The sequence below is a fragment of the Haliotis rubra genome, unplaced genomic scaffold (assembly GCF_003918875.1).
Source record: "Haliotis rubra isolate DU_JTF1 unplaced genomic scaffold, ASM391887v1 Scf504, whole genome shotgun sequence".
NCBI classification, from domain to species: domain Eukaryota; kingdom Metazoa; phylum Mollusca; class Gastropoda; order Lepetellida; family Haliotidae; genus Haliotis; species Haliotis rubra.
The window spans coordinates 267,724-294,869 of record NW_025767196.1 but is presented as its reverse complement, the minus strand read 5'-3'; the positions used below and the strand labels follow the sequence as shown (position 1 = coordinate 294,869).

General features: G+C 38.7%; 1 protein-coding gene across 1 annotated transcript; it reads left to right on the top strand.

Moving 5' to 3' along the window:
• The first annotated feature begins 7,308 nt into the window (after positions 1 to 7,308).
• On the top strand, positions 7,309 to 14,745 carry LOC124292004. The gene is made up of 7 exons (XM_046729077.1): positions 7,309 to 7,709; positions 8,038 to 8,230; positions 8,823 to 8,966; positions 9,417 to 9,722; positions 11,360 to 11,608; positions 11,918 to 12,043; positions 13,510 to 14,745. Exons 1-7 carry the CDS (start codon positions 7,431 to 7,433, stop codon positions 14,049 to 14,051), a joined length of 1,839 nt encoding a protein of 612 aa, XP_046585033.1. The 5' UTR covers positions 7,309 to 7,430; the 3' UTR covers positions 14,052 to 14,745.
• Positions 14,746 to 27,146: the final 12,401 nt, after the last annotated feature.

Here is a 27,146-nt window from a genome sequence, read left to right as displayed (position 1 = left end):
CTGTTGATCACTGGATTGTCTGGTCCATACTCGGTTATTTTCAGACCTCCTCCATATAGCTGGAATATTGCTGAATGGGCGTAAAATAACAAACCAACGAAGGAACAGGTCCATTCTTTCATATCGGTTAAGAAACAGGTCCATTGCTTCATATATGTTAAGAAACAGGTCCATTGCTTCATATATGTTAAGAAACAGAGCCATTGTTCATATATGCTAACACTTGCTTGATAACGGTGTTCGAAGCTACACGGAACGTCGCTCATAATTATATTAAAGAAGTTGTATAGCCATAGAACTCTCCTCGTTGTTCATCACACCAACTTCTAAATGCCGCTCAAAGAAGTTACTCCCAGTTTTGCTGTAAATTGTTTAGTCGGTCAATCTTTTCTGTTGACATAAAAATCAAGTGACTCCAGTTTTGATCCTTGCCTTTGGGGGCGGAGGGGTAGCCTAGTGGTGAAGGCGTTCGCTCGAAGACGCGGGTTCAATTCCCCAAATTGGTACTATGTGTGAAGCCCATTTCTGGTGTTCCCCACTGTGATCTTGCTGGAATATTGCAAAAAGCGGCGTAAAACCATACTCACTCACTCACTCCTTGTGTTTGCACATTAGGTTTTACCTTTCCAGTGGGATTCTACAGAGACATAATAGTGCCACATCATTTCTTTAAGCTTTTATTTCAAATATACTGAGTCAAAAAAGAAACTTCACATTTTTTCTTCAGGGCACTATAAAAGAACAAGAGATGGTAAGATAGTTAAATTGTTATTATTTCATTGCTGAGATCTGTGTGATGTACTCGATACACTGACAGTGCCATAATCAGTTCCATTAGGCTACACCGCCGTTCCAAAACATGGGTATACAGAATGTCAAATCACAAGAATAACAATGCGAAATTTCTCAGTTCAATATCGTGTGTGGCCGCCCCGCGCATTCACCACTGCCAAACACCGTCTCCTCATCGACTGCCTGATGCTTGTGAACACGTGGTTGGGGATTCTGCGCCATTGCTCTTGCAAGGCAGCGCCAAGTTCCTGCAAATTGTGAGGTTGGTTCCTAAGACCACGAAGCCTTCTCCCAAGTGCATCCCAAATGTGCTCTATTGGATAAAGGCCAGGGGACCTCGATGGCCAGTCCATGATGTTGATTCCAGCGTTTTGAAGGAAATTTCGTGTCAACATCGCGGAATGCGGCCGAGCATTATCATGCTGGAACTGTAGACATGGGCCATGAGCCGCCATGAAAGGAACGAGTTCAGGGGTGAGCACCTGGTCGCGGTAAGCAGCAGCTGTGAGGTTTCCACGGATGACCGGAAGTCAGGAACGGTTGTTCCCACAGAAAGCACCCCACACCATGCAACTTCCGCACCTGAATCTGTCGACTTCCTGTACACAACATTGGGCATACCGTTCACGACGTCGTCTCCAGACTCTATGCCTGCCGTCCGCGAATCTGAGGGTAAACCTGGATTCATCGCTAAAGACGACTCGATTCCAGTCTCTCTGGGTCAATCGGAGGTGACGTTGGGCCCACAGCAGACGTTGACGTTGATGAAACGGTGTCAATATTGGCCCACGATATGGACGTCGAGAATGGAGTTTTGCAGCCCGCAACCGATTTCGAATGGTCTGTGAGGACAGTCGACCTCTAAACATCTCAGCCCTGGTTCGTGTAGCCGGCAGAAATCTGTCACGTAGGTGACGTAGGACGATTTGACGGTCTTCTGCTCGTGACGTCACACGTGGATGACCCGACCTTGGGCGATCAGAATTGGTGCCAGTTTGTTGTAGACGACCTCGCAAGTCATACACCGTACGACGGCTGCAACCCATTGCTCTTGCGACGTCAATAACTGATCTTCCCGGTTGCAACATGCCAACGGCACGTTCACGTTGCACATTTGACAATCGTGATATTTATAATAAATTGTCTTCATTATATGCTATTTTAATTTATGTTTTGTTGTATAGTACTTAGAAGTGAAATACAATATAAAATTGTCAAACTGGAGAAGTGCCAAAACTCCTACACTTAATTATTTGGGCTCTTCCAATCAATGTCCAACAGGTGAGGTGAAATTGGGTTTAACGTCGTGCTTGAGAATATTTCGCTCATATGACGACGTGCATGCGTGTGTATGTGTATGTGCGGCTGCTTGTACTAGCCCAGGCTTAAGCTGGTTTTATAGTGCTAGCTCACTGAGATACCATGCCGCAGTGAAGCATGAATACCCCACTCAGACACATTAAACTGACTCCGAGCCGACCAGTCCTTGTTGTACCCATTAATGCCGAGCGCCAGGCAGGGACCAACAAGTACCATATTTTAACGTCTTTTGGTATGATGCGGTCGGGGATCGAACCAGCGACCTTACGCTCTCCGGGCGGAAGCTCTAACCACTACACCACGGAGGCGGTCCCCAACATGTAATAGCCAGGAGATTAGTGGTGCAGTGCACCATTAACTTTGTGGTTTTAAGCTGTAGAAGTTTTGGCATGTAGAAGTTTTGGGAGGACACCCTGGCGATTAGGTGCCTGACTCTGAGGGTGTGAGTTCAAATCCCGGATGGGACTCAACCCTAGAAAAGTGCTAGAATCTTTATGATGGTAAATGAATACATACTTACTTTTATGATGGTAAATGAATACATATTTACCTTTATGATGGTAAATGAAGATATATTTACTTTTATGGTGGCAAATGAATAAATATTTACTTTTACGATGGTCAATGAATACATACTTACTTTTATGACTGACTGACTGACTGAGTTTAATTTTACGCCACTTTTAGCAATATTCCAGCAGTATCACGGCGGGGAAGACCAGAAATGGGCTTAACACATTGTGCCCATGTGGGGAATCGAACCCGGGTTTTCGGCGTGATACTTTTATGATGGTAAATGAATGCATATTTACCTTTATGGTGGTAAATGACGATATAGTTACTTTTATTATGGTAAATGAATACATGTTTACCTTTATGATGGTAAATGAAGATATACTTACTTTTATGGTGGTAAATGAATAAATATTTACTTTTGATGGTATATCTTTTGTGTTTAATAAACATTACAACACTGTTATACAATGAATTACATTGCCACATAATTAACACATTGTTGGTACGTGAAGACATGGGGCTTTGAACGCCGCACAAGCCAAACTGGAAATTAGTTATTAGTAACAACTGCTTAAAGAACCACTAAAGTTTGTTTTTTGTTACTCTTTTAACCATTACATATGAAAGATTTGTGGTTAGTCTTATGCGGAACACCAAATTTATTCTTTAAAAACTTGTGGTTATTTAATACCGAGCGATTAAAAGTTGCCAAAAAGTCGCCTGCTTCCCTCTCGCCCGCCAACGAAACCACAGACAGGTTACGTAACTCTGTCGCCAGAGCACTGCAGTGACGTCATATGAGGAACGATTTTCAGTTAGTTGTATAGAAAATGTGTAGCACGCTCATCATTTTGATGATTTCTCGACATCAACGACGACATGCTGAATCGTTGCTTTGTCGTCAATTGCTCCTAGGGGTCGGGCGATGGTGTCCCCATGCACAGATTTCCACAGGACCCCGCAGTTCGTGCTAAATGGGTTATGTTTGTGAGTGCGAAGCGAGAGTTGTGGAAGCCTGAAACGATATCTTACTTGTGTTCAGATCGCTTCACGGAAGTTAAAGAATCAAAACTACTTACTAGTTGTAGTAAAATATGCATATGATTGATGACCATAAAGATTTTCCATAACACAACTTGTAACATAACGATTTCTTCCTAGGAAGTGAGGTTGTGGTCGAAGTAACAATAATATTGTAAGTAGTATTATATTGACACCCACCTCGCTGCCACGAGAGAAATTGTTATGTTTTACGCTTTGTCATGCAAAATCCTATTGGCCATCAATAAAATACATATTTTACTATCAGTAGAAAGTAGTTTTGATTTTGTAACTCGGTGGAAACAAACCTAAATACCATTTATCCTCAGACTGGCGGATGTTCCCGACAGGGCGCCGCCATTTTTAAAAATAAAAAATCTGTTAGAATTAAGGAGATTATAGTTTGTTTTCATCAAGTTAGAAAATCAAGACTACTTTCTACTCGTAGTTAAATATGTATTGGAATCATAACCAAACGGATTTTGCATGACACAACTTATAACATAACGATTTCTTCCACGGAAGCGAGGTGGGGGTCGAAGTCACAATACTACGCGATAAATTTCTTGCTACATTCCCATGGTTAATGTCCACTCACCAGTATGTAGATACTAGTCAATGTGCGTCTTTATATTTGGTCTTATAATCCTAATTAGTTTATTATCATACTTGTATGCATTTTGAAACTAAATAAAAAGCAGACGATCTGCTGATACTTATAGTGAATTTATAACAGAACTGTAATATCTAGACATTTTATAGTTTGCCAATGTGAATCATAATTCGCACACACACCTAGTGCATGTTGTCTGTCTCATTACACTTCACGGCGAAAACAATGATTCTGTTGAATGCTACGACAAATGAATAAAAACAAAATGCAAATATTAAAATTAAAACAGATTAAAGTTATAGGAACAATATCAGGCCATTACCTTGTTCGAGGAATGTATCCATCAATATCCACAAAACTGTTCCAAATGATGTGTCTTTTAACAGTTTAATATACGAAAAAGTGATAAATCTTTTCAGGTATTGGTGTATAGTCTCATTGGTCACCCAAGATAGCACACCTGGCAGCTAATTGTTTTTCTTTAAAAACAGTAATTTAGTTAGCCAATAATGGGCAATCAATCAATGTATTGCCGGTTAATCCTTTGAAAGAAGGACGTTGTTTTTACGCAGACACCGACACGACAGAGTGTATTCAGTATAGATTAGTAAATCTACGTACATAAACACTACCTTTTGACAATTCCGCTGTGTAAGATAAAAGTAATTAATCAATCAGCGTGTTATCGGTTAATCCTTTGATCGATGTTTATAATGTTGAATATTTACTCCAGACACAAGAAATGCCAAATGGGAACCTTTGTCGGGTAATTTAAGTGTGTTACCACTAATTATACCTGTTATAAATTCATTAACTGACCATCAAGTGAATGATGACAAATAACATGTGTAGGTTTATACCACCTAACACGGGTTACAACAAGGGAGTATTAATTGCTGTATTGCATGTGAAAACTTATGGGCCGACACTGTTTTGAGAATACAAACAGATTTTTACATGACATGATTAAATATCGAGGTAAAAAAACACAGAAATGGGATCAATTTGGATCAGTCATTATACAAATAGGGCCTAACGACACCAATCGATTTTGACAGAATCGTCTATGAAAACAAGTTGTAACTCGGAAACTAGGCAAAGCATGAGACAAAATTAAATGCCAGTAGATTGTGAGAACATATAGCTTTCATTTTCCACAACAATTGTCACGATTTCAGGTTTATACAAGCCTGTAAACAAGATAATTTAACCCCTAAAATGTAGATGAATTCTGCACAGGCCCTCCTAGCTATTCCTCATATGACGTCACAGAGTCGCGCCGCTCTGATTGGTTGAAATTTCGTTCGCGGGTGAGAATTGTGCACTGTTGTCAAAAAGGTCGATTTAAGTCAATTAAAGGTCGAAATGAGTAGTTTTAATGACGGGGTTTCATTTATAATGATGCGAGTTAGTGATTTATGTATTTTTACCCCCTAGGGTTTATGTGACCTTTAAGGCAATGTGCTAATGTAGTTTCATGTTGTATTAAATTATTTATGTACTTTCACAATGCTCGAATGATACCGGAAGTTTATAGACGGAGAAACAGCGTTCGTGTTTTAAATGTTGATTTTGCTGTCTTTGCAAATGGTGGTTCACAATACAGGCCCGCATGTCTTTGCAAGGATTAAAGATTTTTAAAAAATATATAAAAAATTGAGATGACCCCCCGACTCGAAATGCTTCACAGTACAATACAATACATTATAATGTATTGTACTGTGAAGCATTTCGAGTCGGGCGTCATCTCAAATTTTTATTTATTTTTTAAAAATCTTTAATCCTTGCAAAGACATGAGGGGCTGTGGTTAACAATGGTATGTGCACTTGGCATGTCATTCACCCAAACCATGGTAATCTCACTTGAAGGGCGTGGTGGTGCATGTTACCACTCAATAGGCTTAAAAATATATAATCGCTTTTAAACTTGTTGAAACCGAAGATTAAGAACAAGTGTTTGAAACTGCCCACCTGTTAACTTTGGAAAATATTCCTTTTTCCGTTGTAGTGATTATATCGTGAACAAAATCATGGCCCGACACACGTGGTCAAGTATGTTCTGTTATTTCATTTGTTTCCGGCCACGTCATACCAAAAGGCGTTAAAATATGGTACTTGTTGTTCCCTGCCTGGCGCTCGGCATTAATGGGTACAACAAGGACTGGTCGGCTGGGAGTCAGTATAATGTGTCTGAGTAGGGTATTCATGCTTCACTGCGGCATGGTATCTCAGTGGGCTAGCACTATAAAACCGGCTTCAGTATCGGCTAGTACAAGCAGGCGCACATACACACGCATGCATGTCGTCATATGAGCGAAATATTCTTAGGTATGACGTTGAACCCCATTTCACCTAACCTCACCTATCTAATTCCTATGACTCACCTAAATAAGGTTTCAATCATTTATTTAATACTTCCTTAACGTTTACTAAATATGAAACCATTATGAATACTGTCAGAATGATGAATCCATCTCACTGAACTACTGTCTCATACGGCAGGAAACAGCAGGTTTCATCTGCCTGATGCTCGGGATGTGACCTAGCTTTGTTTGCTGGTGTTTGTGTTTTACACAACTGCATATAATGCTGTTATGCGAAAACGTATATAACAAATTGTTTTGTAAATATGCCTTGTATTTTTAAGGATTTGTGTCTTTGCATAAACTTGTTTTCGTCGCTTTGTGGCTGAACGAAATGCAGAGGAGGCGTTTTCTCAAGCTACTCCTTCCATTGAAGATCGGAGTTAGAACTGATCTTCAGAAATCAATGGTTATCGTAAGAGGCGGGTGGTCAGTCACGTTGATTTGGTTGACACATGTCATCGTATCCTAGTTGCGTAGATCGGTGCTCATGCTGTTGATCACTGGATTGTCTGGTCCAGACTTGACTATTTACAGACCGCCGCCATATAGCTGAAATATTGCTGAGTGTGGACTCTGTGGAGTAAACCTAAATTCGCTCACTCACTACTCTGTCCATTGCGGATTACAAAGATCGTATCCGGGTACGATATTCAACAAGGAACTGCAAACTGAAACACACCGCAACGACTTTATCTTGTAGGCCATTGCATCTGAGTCAGCTAGATTAGGTCTTGCTGCCAATTGCCGATATATTTCTTTATATCACTTTGACATTACCGACAATGTCAGTTGAATCCTGTGATGACATCATTCCTGAAGGGCAAGATAATTTGGTAGAAGATAGACATGCTGGGTACGAAACCATTGACGAACTCAAATGTGCTCCTGGCACAGACAACAACGACCCTGGATCTGTTGAGTACCACTACATTGACGACACCAACCCAACCTCTGATCATCAAGCCATTGAAGAAAACCAGTCGGAAGCCAACGACTATGAAGACATTGCTGGAACTAATCCAGCCTATGATTACATTCAAGCAATAAACGAGCCACTTACGGTAAGACGGGAAATTGTACTCTTGTATTGTATTCTTAATGTACAGGTTTCAAAGGGTTCTTTTAGGTTTGAACCTGTGATGTTTTAACTTCAGGTTAGAAGATAAACGATTATTTTTAGGGTTTTATTCAATAAACGCGGACTTTGAGTACAGTGTATACACGAAACCCTGTAAGCAATATAAGATGACTTATGCTTTGTCAGTAAACTCAAATCCATCAAAAGACATCGTAACTATTGAACAAATCCCTAAGGTGATGATAGTGTGTAAAAGAGGCGTTATAACATCACTGACTTAATACAGATATTGAAACTATCTCTAATTTCAGCTAACATCTAAGTGTATGAAGGATGTTGTTTTTCTCGTACCCACATTCGCCAGTGTGACACTGAGTATCATAGCTGGGTTCCTCACGTCCTTAATGTTCCATACTCTGGTCTTACCAAGAAAAATATCCTTGGAAGATGGAAGGATCACTGCTGAAGCAGGAACCACATTTATTGTGTTTTCTTCACTAGCAGGTATATTCAGTGTTTCGACTACCTTAACCATCTCAGCTCAATTCACCATAGTCACCAATATAATACCTGCCTGTTGTTCACCTTTCCACCATGGTCACCAATGTAATACCTGTCTGTTGTTCACCTTTTCATCATGGTCACCAATGTAATACCTGCTTGTTGTTCACCTTCTCACCATGGTCACCAATGTAATACCTGTCTGTTGTTCACCTTTTCATCATGGTCACCAATGTAATACCTGCCTGTTGTTCACCTTCTCACCATGGTCACCAATGTAATACCTGTCTGTTGTTCACCTTTTCACCATAGTCACTAATATAAGATCTGTCTGTTGTTCACCTATTCACAATGGTCACCAATATAATAACCGTCTGTTGTTTTACCTTTTCACCATGGTCACCAATGTAATATCTATCTGTTGTTCACCTTTTCACCATGACCACCAATGTAATTCATATCTATTGTTCACTTTTGTAGTTGTCTGTTGTTCACGTTGTTCACTCCTGACATGCTAATTATGTCTACAAAGACACTACATGTTGTCATATTTGCTCTTAGTCATCAATAGTTGCCCTTCTGTCATGTATTTCAGCTGCTTCCTGTGGGCCGCTCGTGATCAGATTTGGCTTCCGGAAGGTTGCTCTAGCCGGAAGTGTTCTGCTCATCTGTATCTCTCTCTCGTCGTCAGTGACAACCACAGCCGATAACCTATCTATATTATTCGGCATCATGGGAGGTCTGTCAAAATCCTTTAAAGATTGTTGTCTCTATTTAGAGCTGTTTTTAGACACACATTAGATCGCCAAAACAAAAGAAAACTTAATATCAAGGTGATGTTTAGGGCCTAAATTTGAATGAGTATATACCTTACACGTAACGCTGTCATTTGTAATATTTTTGAGAATTGAGTATTTCAAGTGTGAATATTTTTACAGGCATTTGGGCAGTTCTTGCCCACTCACTCAGATGTAGTTAATTGTCAAATTAATACAATATTATGGAATCAGCTGAATCTTTCATTGTAAAATATCCTGTTCGGTGCAATCATTTGGAATTTTTGTCAAACATTCTGGACTTGTCAGCCATTTTGAATTTTTTAAGCTATCGACTACACACAAAGTACATTTATTAATAATTTGTCTGATATTACTTGACCTTGATGAAGTCCTTACACAATGTTTGTCAGGACTTGCTGTGGGTCATCTCCGGACTCTGGGTGTTGTGGCTATCGTCGACCACCTCTTCACTCACCAAACCCTAGCCCTTATTGTCAGCCATACTGGCTTCACCATGGGGAACGTTTGGAGTATTTTCGGACTTAAAAAATATGACTGGCACATCGACAGGAGAGTGTTTGGGATGATTGCTGTAATGGGACTGATCGCCGGTTGTTGTCTTCAGAGGACCTCCCAGGCACAGGAAAATGTGACCATGCTGTTCAAACACCCACTGTTTTATTTCCTCATCTCGATCACACTTGCCGCATCTGTGGGTAGGTTTTCAAATACATCTGTAAACTCAAATCAGGGTGTTCGGGTAAAAAAGATCTTGGAGAGACACCAAACTGATTTCTAGATTAACGTTCCTTTTCTATCCCCACCTGTTCGTCTTTGAGTCAATAACAGGATTCCGCAAATATTGCTGCTTTGGATGTTTAATCTTGACATTTGTCTGGATATTTGTAATCAATGTAACAAATATCAAGGGTTAACGATGGTAAATATACCCAAAGAACTTAATTAAGCACTCCGTGTACGTTTTTCTGGCCCGTATGATCCTTTAAGTTATAAAAAACGAAAAAACCATTGGAATCCATGTTGATTATATGATGATCATTGCTCATTTAAAATAAAAACCAAACACTAATCTTCATACAAAACCATGTCTGTACAAGTATGGCCCTGGAATGTTTATTGGTTTATGTTAACATTCGAAATGTCATTTCGCGTGTCTTACACGATTCAAGGTCAATACCAAGTGTAACCTCTATGTGACTGTATGCCAGCCAGAATTCCCCTCCTCATACTCCTGTGAAGGGGCAGGTTACACCATTCCTCAAGTAAAGCAGCCTCCAATTGTGTGTGCCAGGTTCTGTACAGGAGGAACCCTTTGCTGCTCTCGGCGACCAATCATGTCCCAGATATACCCAAAAGGTGTAGGATCAGGACTCATTCAATCGTGAGATATGGCGGGGGTGCTTAACTAAGTTCTTTGTGTATATACTCTAATTCTTACCAACTATTCGAACGTTATCGGTCCAAAATCTCAGGCCAACTATACACAAATGCACCAGACCCATTTCGTGACAGCATTATATACTTCATAGCTTTGTGGTATAAGCATATACTTATGTTGTTGTATAAACATATACCGGATGATGTTTCTTGTGTGAGATCAAGCATATACTTATGTTGTTGTATAAACATATACGGATGATGTTTCTTATGTGATAACAAGCATATACTTATGTTGTTGTATAAACATATACGGATGATGTTTCTTGTGTGATAACAAGCATATACTTATGTTGTTGTATAAACATATACGGATGATGTTTCTTATGTGATAACAAGCATATACTTATGTTGTTGTATAAACATATACGGATGATGTTTCTTGTGTGATAACAAGCATATACTTATGTTGTTGTATAAACATATATGGATGATGTTTCTTATGTGATAACAAGCATATACTTATGTTGTTGTATTAACATATACGGATGATGTTTCTTATGTGATAACAAGCATATACTTATGTTGTTGTATAAACATATACGGATGATGTTTCTTCTGTGATAACAAGCATATACTTATATGTTGTTGTATAAACATATACGGATGATGTTTCTTATGTGATAACAAGCATATACTTATATGTTGTTGTATAAACATATACGGATGATGTTTCTTATGTGATAACAAGCATATACTTATATGTTGTTGTATAAACATATACGGATGATGTTTCTTATGTGATAACAAGCATATACTTATGTTGTTGTATAAACATATACGGATGATGTTTCTTATGTGATAACAAGCATACACTCATATGTTGTTGTATAAACATATACGGATGATGTTTCTTGTGTGATAACAACACTCATGGTTGCACTTCTGTTTACAGGGTTGTCAATCCTTCAGGCAGAAATCATCATCTTCGATTATTTTGTCTCTATCTACGTCAGTCAGATTCTTGTGCTGGTAGTCCTGTCTATCATCTGGATCTTCCAGAAGAAGAAGCTGAAAGAGTCATATCTTTTCTCGATGGGTATATCGGTCGTAGCTCTCGGTATAGTTGCCATGGTCCACCAGGATGTCTTTTACAGTCGTGCATCTGTAATGGCCTCTTCCTCGTTGCTTGGAGCAGTCATAGGTGAGTAAACTAACGAGTCTGCATCATATAATTTATGCACACACGCTTTATTGTTTAGTTTTAAGGCCCAGTCGTCTTAGGCCCTGTAGTTGTAGTAAGTCGCCTAATAGTGGCTGCAGTGTAATCCAACGGAGATATAGAAAGTTATTTCAAAAGCATACCCAGACTTAACTATCCTCGGTAACAACCGTTTAGTGTGATGGAAAATCAATTACTGTGTGGAGCAGCGTCCCTTAGGAGTGCCAAAGATCTGCTCTCATGGTTACATAATATTAAGGATGTCGCCTTCTGATTGGTATTCTTTTCCAGCGTTCACTAAAGTCATGTTGCCGTTAGCGTTGGTGAACACTACAGGCAGAAAAACCCTGAAACTGTCTCTCCCTCTGCTGGTCTGTCTTGATGAGATGGGACGAGTTATCGGCGGCTCCATCCAGGGTAGGTGTTACTGTAACTGGTGTACTTCAGCTTTATTTTGGTAAACCTGTAAGACTGGCAACGGTGCCACAATGACAGGAGCGAGATGTGTCCAGCACTGCTACAAGACCATCAAACATTACTCACACTTGGAAAGTCATTTTTACATGTACATGTGTAATACGAAATTACTGATATCCTCAATTGTTTTATAGATTTCGGTATTCTGTTGAAGGATATCAATGTTGTCAAGGCACCATTACATATCTGGTGATATCGTTACAATCTGATATTCAAAGTACTATCACTGATATGTTAAAATTGTCATCAAGGACATATTTCGTGACATCTCTAAATTTGTTTTAGATATCATAACAATTACATCATACTAAAGAGTCATGTTACAGATTAAGTCAAGATTTAATTCAATTTCGTTAATCATGATATCATATCCAAAAATACATTGAAAACAGATATAATTGATTCATGTAAGATAGCATCAATTCAATTTGAGATATTTCACCTTTTCTGAGTGTTACTGATATCAAAATCAAAGTACAGATATCACAAAAATTTGGAAGGGATCCTTATATAGATTGTTGAAATCGGAAATGTGGAATCGTTCTGGTTCCCAAGATATCGTCACGGTTACATATCCGTTATTCTTACGGTTCCAAAAATTGCAGCAAATAAAAACATGAACAACTTGTACAGGAACGTGTCAACATAAATTGTCATTGTTAAACAAATACAGTCAAGGACCTGTTGAGAATTGTCAGCACCGCACGCCATGAAGTAGATCTCTATAAATAGGCGGAAGTCAACATATCAACAATGATATCAACAATTCAAGATATCAATAATGGTCAAATATCGGTATTTATTTACAAGATGTCAGGAAATGAATTAACATTGTTTTTTCTGGATTGCTATTTTAACTTTAATGATCGCGAGGGGCGGTGGGGTAGCCTAATGGTTAAAGCGTTGGCTCGTCACGCCGAAGACCCAGGTTCGAATCCCCACATGGGTACAATGTGTGAAGCCCATTTTTGGTGTCCCCCGCCGCGATGCTGCTGGAATATTGCTAAAAGCGGCGTAATACCAAACTCAGTCAGTCAGTTAATGATCCTGAACGAAGTCAAGTGTTTTACACCAACATCACCAACTATGATGGTATCCTGTTGTATTTACACCGACACCATCAACTATGATCGCTGTTTCTAAAGCATTCTGTTGTATTTACACCGACACCATCAACTATGATCTCTGGTATCCTGTTGTATTTACACCAACACCATCAGCTATGATCTCTGGTACCCTGTTGTATTTACACCGACACCATCAAATATGATCGCTGTTTCTTAAGCATTCTGTTGTATTTACACCGACACCATCAACTATGATCGCTGTTTCTTAAGCATTCTGTTGTATTTACACCAACACCATCAACTATGATCTCTGGTATCCTGTTGTATTTCATATTTCAGCAAGTACTTCATCCTCCCCAGTAAATGCTGCCCTGTATTGTGCTGGCGTGTCCCTGATCATTGCCGGAGTTGGGGCCATCACTGCAGCCGCGGTGATAAAACGCTGGCCTTCTCTCAGTGATCAGGCAGAGGCAGAGGACCCTGTCCAGGACCAAGTACAGGAGACAGAGAACCATGTGGAGGACCGTGTACAAGAGGAAGAGGACCGTGTCGAGGACTGTGCACAAGAGGCAGAGGACCGTGTCGGGGACTGTGCACAAGACGCAGAGGACCATGTCGAGGACCGTGCACTAGAGACAGAGGACCGTGCACAAGACGCAGAGGATCGTGTTAGGGACCGTGCACTAGAGACAGAGGACCGTGCACAAGAGGCAGAGAACCGTGTCGGGGACCGTGCACTAGAGATAGAGGACCGTGCACAAGAGGCAGAGGACCATGGCGGGGACCGTGCACTAGAGACAGAGGACCGTGTCGAGGACCGTGCACAAGAGGCAGAGGGACATGTCATGTTCAGTGTGGACGAAGCAGAGACGCCCCTATAAAAGTAAACCAGTCTTTCTCGGGTAGATTGTTAAACGACAGAAATGATTTATAACAGCGTGTCATTATAACAGTATCGGAGATAAGAAATTGGAACAGGTAACCTTGAAAAATGTAATGCGATAATTTCTCCTAACGTTCATTCGCCTGTAATATTTTCTATTTGGGGGTTAATGGCTATGGTTGTACCTAACTTTGAGAGATTGCTCAGTAGTGTCTGAAATGGGTTTGAACTGTAAACACAATAAATATCTGGACCTTTTGTAGTACATCCCTAGAGTATTCTAGATTTTCTAATGTTGTGTAATAATGTACATGTAGTCGAAAGCCGTCACAGCATTTTGTACTGATAAACCACCTTGAATAACTCAACCAACGTCCCTTTGAACCACTTGCTCTCGAAGAGTGAGTGAGTGAGTATGGATTAACGCCGCTTTTAGTAATATTCCAGCAATATCACGTCGGGGGACACCAGAAATGTGCTTCACACATTGTACCCATGTGGGGAATCGAACCCGGGTCCTCGGCGTGACGAGCCAACGCTTTAACTACAAGGCTATCCCCACCGCCCCTGCTCTCGAAGAAATCCTTTTGACACATACTAGTGGGAACTCCGTAATGGCCTTGTACGGTAGACCTTTCTGTATTTGATACGTCATCCTGAATAAAACATCTTTCCTTTTTAACCCATAATTACTATTTTTGTTGTGAAATTTCTTAATATCACATACAATGACAGTTTCTTTATATGGCAAGAAAGAGTTTTTGTGTGTCGTCAAAAAGCAAGGCGATGTTTTACCCACTGAGAAACATTGAAATTAGTCAATCTTACTTTTACCTCGATATCAGTCTTGCATCTTGGAACGAAATTATTTGTATATTAGGCCTACTGTACAAGTTTCTATGGATTTAAACTATATCCACTATTAAATATTAGGGGGTAAGATTCTTGGTAATAAACACTTAATATGCAAAATGTGGGATGGACGATGATTTCACTAAAGGTGACCATACTTGCAGTTGTCGCGATCACTTGGTGTCAGCTCTGATCTTCAGTGATCCATTCATACAATTGCACCTCTTTATTGCCCTAGCTTTACCCTAAATGGAAGCGAAATGGAAAATGTTATAAGGCGGACGTATCATATGCATGCATTTATGTGTGTATCTATGTGTCATTATATGACTTTATGCACTAATTATTGTGCAATAGAAACTCCTTTTCGACATTATCGTATCGTATCGGGGTCTTTTTATTAACATTCAAACGAAATCCTACTCGTTGAAGATCCTAAGATCGCCATTACTGTCAGTTTATATATTGCTTTTCTCTATATTTTAAACAATTTAGTACTGCGCAAATGTGGTTTAAAGTAAAACGCACCGACTCACTACACTGCACAGGGCCGGTTTTAGTCTGTCTCATCTGCAAGAAAACTAACTTACTTTGGGGGTCGGGTTACAAAGTAAACATATCTAACTACCATGGCTGGCCGGACCAACATCCTCACCAGTTGTCCGGAATCTTGCCTCACATTTTCATCTGTCAACTCTTAATTAACAAGCACATTGGGTGATGTGAAGCTATAGTGGAGGCTTTGTGTACAGTTTCTGGTCTTGAAGAGACAAATCAAGCAAAATCTTGGGGAAAGGTTCCTCTTATGATGTAATAAGTATTGTTTCATTGTCTGACTTGGGTCCAAACATAGCAGCCTAATTGTTAATGTGTAATTAAAAAAGGATTATTTTTTTATTCCTGGTATAGGATTATTTTGTGAAACTCTGTTGTGTTTTGAGTATCGCTTTTTATCTAATTGCTCTACAGTAAAACTCTGTGTCAACATATGGCAGGGACCTATTTGTGCACAGGTTCAATCTGATTGATTTGATCAATGTATTACTATCGCTCCTTTGTTCATATGCCAGGATTTGTTTCAGAAACAGAACTTCACGTAACAAACGAAGCAACAGTAACTGTTGTATCCTAACTCGTAGCACTCATGAAGAGTGAGTGAATTTGGTTTTACACCACATTCAGCAATATTCCATGTATGGCAGCGGTCTGTAAGTAATCGAGTCTGGACCAGACAATTCTGTGATCAATAGCATGAGCATCAATCTACGCAATTGGGATACAATGACATGTGTCAAGAAATATCCAGAACATCTTCAAGCATACGACAGACGCTCGTCTTTTCACTTCCATTGAACAGTTTGTTTGAAAAAAGGGGTTTGTCTATATCCTCTTCTCATATTATACAAATGAAAACTTTTGAATTTTGAGATAAAATTCATAAATATTTTTTTGGGTGTTCCAGATAGATCTTGCACCTTGGTCATCTAGTCTTTAAGTGACATTGTGGGCTGCAAGTTTCCAAACTGTAAACTGTTAGACAGTAGGGGGGTTGACTGGCTCACATGAGGTGATGACAGCATAGAGATGGACAGGGCTTAATATCTGATGGTTGTATGATGTGACTTCTAATTGGTAATGAAGCACGTGTAGCCCCAATGCAGATGTTCTTAGTCTCTGAATCTCTGGTCTCCCTGGGGCTCCTTTTCAATTTAAATGGGCTTGTTTGTTACCATCAAAATTATATATATTCAGAGACTAAGCATTAGTCTAGGCCGGTTTGTGTCAGGAGTGCAACGTTACCGCTGCCAAGGGAAGTAACACTATTTCGAACGGAAGTTCAGAGGTCGTGGCCATGGGAACGTTTAAGACACGCTGCATTGTGGGATATGTTGTATACGCCATGTTGGCTGTCACCAAGCCTTGAAAGCGAGATTGTTTATCATCAGGTCGGAGCACGGTAGTTTATTACGTAAGTACGGCAATATTCCGTTACATCGGCGATGAGCTATGATCTGAAATAACTTTATCTGATTTTTAAAATGCATGTAATTTCCTGTAAAAAACATAATACCGTAGAAGACAGCGGCTTTCAATTCGGCCGGTACGACATTTTGATCATCGAAGACTCGGATTTAGTGATTTAGTCGAGCACATGTCAAATATAACAGTTACAGTTGATAGACCGTGTTGTGACTATTGTCTTAAACGGTGAATGTGGGAGTTATTTTAAAGTTCACATGAAACACGAAAAAAAGGTAGATCTGACGCTAAAGGCGAATACATCCACAGGTATGTTAACAGTGGTCATACCCAAGTCAGCGTTTCCCTGCTCAAGCACATTTTAAAACATATTTAAGTACTGAATGATAAACACAGCACAACTAGTGTCTGTCACAGGAAACACAACAACTTCACCAAAGGAACCGTTCATAATTTATGACGGTGTGTGTGTCTGTGTGTGTTTTGCTGGTCATTTTAGGGGGGGGAGGGGGTCACCAATTTATTTTTTACATGACATACAGGTGTATGTGGAGTGGGGTTGGGGGGTGTCACTTACTTCGTACATACATTTTAGGGGAGGTCATTCACACTGAACATGCTTCTCCATAGAAATCAACATCACACACCCACCCGACATATTATATATTACACACTCCTACATGAATACAATGCTATTGAGCAGAGAGAACAAAATAGAATCCTTGGTTTGATTGTTTCCAAAAAGTATCCAATCAGAATTTTGTAATAATTGCAAAGAGAATATGACTGATTTAGGTACACATCAGATCCTTGAAACATTTTGGTTGAGTTGTATAATTCAGTGGGATCCCAGCTCACTCACTTACTGAGATGTTGGTCATGTCTGTTGCCAAAGATATGTCAGCCTTCACTCAATATACAACATATTCAGATGCATGTGTAGACTGCCAAAGGTGAAAGTTCTGTCAAAAACATTGTCAACACACAGTCCTAAATAGTCAAATGCACATAAACCGAAAAATTATGTTGGTTAAATCTGTACAATCCACACATTACGACTCATGTTGTTTGGTCATGTTATGGAATCGGTTCTCTGGTGTGAGGTGTAACCTTGGCCTTGCTTCCAACCCTGATTCTGATGGTTAGGTGAGTGAGTGAGTTTAATTTTACACCACACTCATCAATATTGCAACTATATGGCACCAGTCGGTATATAATCGAGTCTGGACCAGACAATCCAGCGATCAACAGCATGAGCATCAATTACGCAATTGGGATAAAATGACAACTCTAACCCGGATCTTCACGGGTTCTGATGGCTGGGGAAATATCAGAGGTACAGATAAGCTGCTTATCTGCATAGATTACGCAAATAGTTATGTGAAAACTAAATTCCTATTAAGTCTATTGCGTACAAGTACAAGAATCGAGGCCAGATCAAATAACTGAGGTATATTGAGAGATTCTATTTCCACACATGAACTTGGCAACTTGCAGCCTTATTATTGTTTCTCATATTACAGATCAAATACAAATAACAAACACGTAAACCAACATTTAAATTTTATTAGATTTTAAAATGGAAGAATACCCAGTTGAGTTTGAGTGAGGTGGGTACAATTTATTCGGTTACTCAAAGGAAAATTAGGATACCCAATTGAGATGAACACTAGCGAGTACATAACTCAATGACCAAAAAAGTTATCTGTAGCTATGGAAATATGCACTGACTGTTATCTCACTAAACAGATTGTCATCCAATTGCACCAAACTACACCAACATCCTCAACCTTTTTATGAGAACCATGTTTAATGGAGTGAGTGAGTTTAGGTTTACGCCTACTCAGCAATATTCCAATTTCCAGCTATATAGCGGCGGTCTGTAAATAATTGAGTCTGGAACAGACAATCCAGTGATCAACAGCATGAGCATCGATCTGCTCAATTGGGAACCGATGACATGTGTCAACCAAGTCAACGAGGTTGACCACTCGACAAGCATAGTCGCCTTTTGTGGCAAGCATGGGTTGCTGAAGACCTATTCTACCCCGGATTGTTAAATGGACAGTTTGGTAGGAAATCACCATTGGAACATAAACCTTGAAAAGAATAAAGGGACACTTGTACTTTCATGTGTTCCCTTATTCATTTTCATGAGTATATCATGTTAGTGTGAAAAATGGTATATAACTGTTCCATATACCCTCTTGGTTAATACCTGTTCCATATCCTCTCTTGGTTAATAACTGTTCCATATCCACTCTTTTTAATAACTGTTCTGTGTCCTTTCTTGGTGAATAACTATTCTATATCCTTGTTTGATATTAAAGTTAAAGCAGGGTTTTACATGACACATGATTCCTGCATATTTGACGCAACAATTTTGTAAACAACTCTCAAAATATTATCATACGAGTCAAGCTTGACGCAAGTTTTATGGGTGACCCTCACAACTCAGTTCAATAAAATCGATTTGATAAGCAAAAAAATGATATTGTCAGATTGTTCCAGAGAACTCAGAGGAGACAGTAGTTCTGGCTGTTTGAATTGAACAATGCTGTAGTTTCATTTAGTGGTGTGACATACATTTATATACTGAGAATGATTAACACAAAGAAATATTAAACTTTTCATGACTCCCAAATATTGAAAATGACTCCAAAAAATAAATATTGTGAGTCACCATGACTCCCATTTTTAAAAGTCTGTGTAAAACCCTGGTTAAAGTCAATCATTTGTTTGAATACCAGTCCACATCACTGCCAGTTCAATGAATTATCATGGTGTAATAATTCATACAAAAATTCATTAATAATTAATAATGAATTTTTGTATGAAGTATCACTCCATGGTATTGTTTCCAACGCTGGAGTATGACATTCAACAATGGCTGATCATCTCTGTAAACGCTATTGTGATAAGGCCAACAAAAATATGTGTGTGTTTAGGGTTACATGACATTATAAAACAGGGTCGGTAGGTAGGGTTTTTCTCTTTTTTTTCTTACATTTTTTTTAAAATGCACTTGCATATTTTTCATAAAATCGCATATTTATGTAATATCAGGGACCAGGTGTGAAAGAAAAGAGGGGAAACACATTTATGAAAAACAAGAGTAAGTGAGCACAGGTCACATATGGTCGCTCCCAACATTGGGGAGTACATACAGTTGGAATAGCAAAATGTTTGCTGTCTTTTAAAAAACGGAAAAAAAAGTTTAGGGTCGGGAGGTTTATGATGGGGTTGGTCGGGAAACCGTAAACACACATATTGTTTTAATGGCCTAATCATGCAGTCTGAGGCGTGGTAGTAAAGTGGCATGGTTTTCAGACAGCTGTGCTGTTTCTGACCACTGCGCCATAGCAACTTGTCGGTCAGTGTTCTGACGGTGACTTATCTGTTCTGGATAGCCTGGTGTAGCAGTAAACAGCATTGGGTCAAATGATCTGTCAGCGGTATCACATCCTATTACATATTTCTAGGGTATAGCCAGTGTAGGAAAGATAGCCCGTCCCAATGTCCGAGACGGGTGAATTTTGTGGAGGACGGGTTAAAAAAAAATCTGGTCCGTCCACATGTCGGGTCAGTTATAGCAAACCAATGACATAATCATTATTATATTATAACCTTTCTGAATATTTACTGCCAAAGGATACTAGAATAATCAAACAGATAAAATTATCGCAAACGAAATCGATGAGATATGTTTGCTATAAGAACAGAGTTCTCTCCCTTAGCTTCTTGAAACAAGTTTAGTAAGGGAGTGCGTGATTGGCCGGTTGTCACAGAATCAACGAATAGGAAAACATGTTTCTTGTTTCCCCCAATTTCAAACCAAAATGGCGCGACCCTCATCGGTCGGTCTGCTGCTATGACTGAGCGAATTTACTCTTATTTTAGTCAATGTTGAATGTGCAACTGGCAAGGATGCAGATTCTGACTATGACTCTGACTTTTCAGATCTTCATGGCGATGTTGATGACTTGTCTGAAGACTAGTTCTGTTATGTTGTAACCAGATGATTCCACTAGGAGAGATTAACAGTCCAAGCTCTGTGTACGCATATAAATGATAGCTTAAAATAAAACAAACCAGTTTTAAGTCTTGAAATGGTGTTTTATTTATATTTGGAGGACAGGCTAGATTTTGGCAGGACTGGTAAAAAGTTTGGCCAGCCAGTCCTGTGGACAGGCTACATTTTCTACATCTTTCCTACACTGGTATAGCTTTATTATGTTCTTCAATGATGAAATGGTGGCTATTCATATTAAAATGTGCAGTAAATACTAAACAGTATGGGGATGTGAAATTAAATCACTAGTTTCCAACACAGCTCAATATTCAGAAAAGACACACACAATGTTGTTTCGATTTGTACCCTGGTTGAATAAAGTTGGTTGGTTTAAAGACCAGTTTACTGAGATAGCATATGCATTAAATTGATTAAATGATATCATCATCAACTTTCCACTGAAAGCAAGTTTGTTTTGATTGTCTTGCTGTTAAGTTTATTGAAGGAACAACACAAAGAATAGATATCCTATATTTTGTAATTCCTGAATGGTGAATTTTAATTGGTGAATGATGCACTCATACAGGTTGAAGAGAAATAATATAAATTTTGTTGTCTATGTATCTAATCATTCCGTTACTCTTCATCATACCAGATTGTCAGTGCCACATTAAGAAGCTTCTACAGGTTGAGACCGCCTCGAGGGTGTAGTGGTTAGAGCGTCTGCCCAGAGAGCGGAAGGTCGCGGGTTCGATCCCCGACCGCGTCATACCAAAAGACGTTAAAATATGGTACTTGTTGGTCTCTGCCTCGGCATTAGTGGGTCTGAGTGGGGTATTCATGCTTCACTGCGGCATGGTATCTCAGTGGGCTAGCACTATAAAACCAGCTTCAGTCTGGGCTAGTACAAGCAACCGCACATACACATACACACGCATGCACGTCGTCATATGAGCGAAATATTCTCAAGCACGACATTAAACCCAATTTCACCTCACCTCTACAGGTTGACTGACATCACCCGCTTGTCTGGTCTTTGTTTGATGTCATCGGCTGAACAATAACCATATCAGACATGTAGCGAGGGAAGACATTTGGTTTTTCTACTCCACACATTTCAGCTTTATAACTAGCATTATATATCCTTTTGAGTTCAGTGTTATGCCATCTAGACTGTACACATACCAGCTTTATAACTAGACTCTATCCTTTTGAGCAAAGTATTAGGTCATCTAGACTCTACACATTCCAGCTTTATAACTAGCATTATATATCCTTTTGAGTTCAGTGTTATGCCATCTAGACTGTACACATACCAGCTTTATAACTAGACTCTATCCTTTTGAGCAAAGTATTAGGTCATCTAGACTCTACACATTCCAGCTTTATAACTGGACTATATCCTTTTGAGCAAAGTATTAGGCCATCTAGACTGCACACATTCCAGCTTTATAACTGGACTATATCCTTTTGAGTTCAGTGTTATGCCATCTAGACTGTACACATACCAGCTTTATAACTAGACTCTATCCTTTTGAGCAAAGTATTAGGTCATCTAGACTCTACACATTCCAGCTTTATAACTGGACTATATCCTTTTGAGCAAAGTATTAGGCCATCTAGACTGCACACATTCCAGCTTTATAACTGGACTATATCCTTTTGAGTTCAGTGTTATGCCATCTAGACTGTACACATACCAGCTTTATAACTAGACTCTATCCTTTTGAGCAAAGTATTAGGTCATCTAGACTCTACACATTCCAGCTTTATAACTGGACTATATCCTTTTGAGCAAAGTATTAGGCCATCTAGACTGCACACATTCCAGCTTTATAACTGGACTATATCCTTTTGAGTTCAGTGTTATGCCATCTCGACTGCACACATTCCAGCTTTATAACTAGTACTATATATGCTATTTATGTTCCCCAGCTAACTTCATTATTGGAATACAGGATCTGAGTGTTCAGACTTTTCAGCTATAACTTATCAGTAAATCCTAAGTTGTAACAGACTCAAAGCAGGCCTGATCCCTCCGACAAAGCAGCTAGTGAACCGTGCTGTCCATATTTTACAGACCTGTAGCTGATCTCTCAATATCAGGTTATGTGGACACATTAGTCTCGCCATGTTTGTCAGGAACTGTATTGTGTTTGGTCCACGTCAGAACACTTACCTGTAGAGGGTGGCATTGTTTTGACAGTTGTTGGAGGTATGGATGCATGCGTAGCTGAAGTAAATTTAGTTGAAGTGACACAGCAAGGTAATGGTTAACTGACAGTACAGTGTTACTTACAGTAATCATGTGTTTGTTACCTTGTACACCAAACACTATTTGACATGTTTGTGGTACTTAAAACCAATTGTGAATCTGTGTTGACAATAGTGCCTTTTCAACATTGTAAACAGTATCTTTCTAAGCAGGGATTTAGATAAATTAAGTTACCTTGGCAGGCATATAGATGAAAAAGTCTTTCCAACGTTGTATTTTATTGATCTCAGAAGTATTTTGCTATTTTATTGTGACACTGCTTTTATTGCAATAATGTAAAATTAAACATTAAACACTGTTTAATGACCCTGCTGGGGTGGTGAGGTAGCCTAGTGGTTAAGCGTTTGGTTGTCACGCTGAAGGCCCGGTTTTGATTCTCCACATGGGTACAATGTGTGAAGCCCATTTCTGGTGTTCCCCGTCATGATATTTCTGGAATATTGCTGAAAGCGGAGTAAAAGCATACTCGCTCACTTACTCTCACTTATTGGTCCTGCTGTTAGTGAAATACATGTGACCTTGACTATACCATCTCATTGCTTATAACTATCTTGTCAAAAAGATTGGGGAAATAATGAAATACAGTTTAGCAATATTTTGCTGCGGTGTTGTGCAGGTCCAAATAATTCTTGAAAAAATTTGTTATATTGACCATCATAGGTGGACATGATTTACTGAAAATTCGTTTTTATTGTTTAAGTACCAAATAATACTACATGGGCAATAGGTATTGGTGTCACTCACTCATTCACTCGTATTACTAAAGTTGTGTTAATGAAAGAAGGAATAAAGCAACGATCTGTTATAACAGTGAATAAGTGAAGGAGTGAGTTAAATTTTACATGGCATCTGCAATATTTTAGCCACACAGAGATGTAATCTTGTTCAAATCTTTTATATGGATAAGAGCCAAACAGATGTCAGCTTTTCTGAAAAAAAAAACTGGAATGCCCACATAGAACACAAATATTTGTACATGGAACTCTGATATTGGAGTCGACGCCATGACACTAAAAATGACAGGGTGTATGGAATATCCACTTTTATTACCTACGAGGGAGAAAATGTTGGGGTTCATACTTTTCATACGATGCCCTAGGGCAGAATATCACTTTGTCTTGGTGAAGTGACGTCATGAACAATGCTATGACGTCACATTTTTTCTGTGACGTTGCGTTCTACATGCGGCGAAGGCGGGTAGTCTGCCTATGTTTGAAAGTAGATTTGGGTCTATTTACCTCAATTGACAACTTTGGTAATAAACAGAATATTGTATTGTCCATATCATACTATATTTACGACACTCGTACCTAAATATCGGTATATCCCTCGCTCTCACTTATCTTTTTTTATTTTGAGATACCAAGATTTAAGATGCCTCATGCACTGATTGGCTGATTAGAAAATTCAGTGGCCATGACGCCCTATGCGTTGTCAGATCTGTATGCAGAGATATGTGAAAATGAAAGATTGATCAATATGAGATTGATAGTGATGAGGATAGATTAATCCAGTCTGTGCTAAATACTTAAAATTTACCAGTACTAAATTGTCTCGATGGATCATGTTCAAGAGATTTTTAACTCTATTATGGACAAATATTTGCTGAGTATATAAACCTAACAGAATGTGACTATGCTTGGGCTCAGAACTAGTGGCTGTCATTGAAAGATGGGTATTAAAACTGCAAGGTAAATATCACAAAATACAAAACTTGACAATAAAATAACTTATCATTATCATGTGTATGAACTTTGTGGTCAGTTATGAAAGTAGAACTGTCGTCTTGATCATGGAAATTGAAATCTGTGGGTGCTATACAAATAATATGAATATATATTCAGCTCAATTTACAATACCTGTAACATGTTTTACAAGATTCTCCTCAATCGATGCCATCTTTCTGTAAGTGTTTTGTACATTGTCCACAGTAGGTCAGTATTGATCATATCAAAAGTTTTTGTCAATATATACGGCTGGTAAACACGATCAACAAAGATGATAACAAATACCTGTGTGTGCATTTAGAGACTACTACCCTGAACACTTAGCATAACTTTAGTGTAAGTTAGTGTTATTATACAAGTTATTATAAGTATATTTGACTTTGGCTTAGTGACTGTGTAGCTGGTATGCAATGACTGAAAACTTAAACAGGTCACAAACTGGAAGTGCATAGTGTACTTTGAAATGCCAGCTGTACAACTGTGTTGATGTACATTGTATACAACCGTGTTTGACATATAGTGTACAATTGTCTTTAACACATGATGTAAAACTATTCTTGACATATGGTGTACAGCTGTATTTGACAAAGTGTACAACTATGTTTGACATACACTGTACAACTATGTTTGACATATACTGTACAACAGTGTTTGACATACAGTGTGTAACTATGTTTGACATATACTGTACAACAGTGTTTGACATACAGTGTGTAACTATGTTTGACATACTGTACAACAGTGTTTGACATATAGTGTGTAACTATGTTTGACATATACTGTACAACTGTGTTTGACATATACTGTACAACAGTGTTTGACATGTAGTGTGTAACTATGTTTGACATATACTGTACAACAGTGTTTGACATATAGTGTGTAACTGTTTGACATATACTGTACAACTGTGTTTGACATATACTGTACAACAGTGTTTGACATACAGTGTGTAACTGTTTGACATACTGTACAACAGTGTTTGACATATAGTGTGTAACTATGTTTGACATATACTGTACAACTGTTTTTGACATATACTGTACAACTGTTTGACATATAGTGTGTAACTATGTTTGACATATACTGTACAACTGTGTTTGACATATACTGTACAACAGTGTTTGACATGTAGTGTGTAACTATGTTTGACATATACTGTACAACTGTTTATGACATATACTGTACAACTGTGTTTGACATATACTGTACAACAGTGTTTGACATACAGTGTGTAACTATGTTTGACATACTGTACAACAGTGTTTGACATATAGTGTGTAACTATGTTTGACATATACTGTACAACTGTTTTTGACATATACTGTACAACTGTTTGACATATAGTGTGTAACTATGTTTGACATATACTGTACAACTGTGTTTGACATATACTGTACAACAGTGTTTGACATGTAGTGTGTAACTATGTTTGACATATACTGTACAACTGTTTATGACATATACTGTACAACTGTGTTTGACATATACTGTACAACAGTGTTTGACATATAGTGTGTAACTATGTTTGACATATACTGTACAACTGTGTTTGACATATACTGTACAACAGTGTTTGACATGTAGTGTGTAACTATGTTTGACATATACTGTACAACAGTGTTTGACATACAGTGTATACCTATGTTTGACATGTAGTGATGTACTGTACAACTATGTTTGACATACAGTGCATAACTGTGTTTGACATATGGTGTACAACTATGTTTGACAGTGGTGTATAACTTTGTTTGACATATGGTATACCACTGTGATGATCCTTGGCACCTTGTGTACTGGACATATCAGGTCACACACCATGGAAATGTTTGTACACCTGCTAAGTCCTAGCCAAACACCATTATCTGGAAAAGACCACTGACGCCCGCTATGTGTGAGTATCTACAGCATGATTTGGTATGGAATTACACACCACGCTAGACTTGGGGGGCAGGTTTGTGGAGCTGATACTCCACTTCATAATAACTGGGTGTTCTCTATCACATCAACTTTTGTATAAATAATATTGATATGGTCACCTGTAAAAAGGTGGTAAAATTAATCGTAAAATTGGTGACATTATTTTTGTTCATTTTTTGTCAGTGCAGTGCAATTGTCTTTTGTTTATTATTTATTTAAGAAGAAAACAATAATGTTATTGAGTAATTGTCTGTGAGTAAAAGAAAATATTCCTTCTTTTTTTCTACTCCTTGAGACATTTTCCCCACATAGCGTGGATTCTGAGGCCGA

Excerpts from the sequence above, each read along its gene's own strand:
- LOC124292004 (XM_046729077.1), top strand. The coding sequence starts at position 7,431 with ATGTCAGTTGAATCCTGTGATGACATCATTCCTGAAGGGCAAGATAAT. Across the intron at positions 8,231-8,822 it reads TGTGTTTTCTTCACTAGCAG|CTGCTTCCTGTGGGCCGCTC; the intron begins GTATATTCAGTG and ends CATGTATTTCAG. Across the intron at positions 12,044-13,509 it reads TATCGGCGGCTCCATCCAGG|CAAGTACTTCATCCTCCCCA; the intron begins GTAGGTGTTACT and ends TTCATATTTCAG.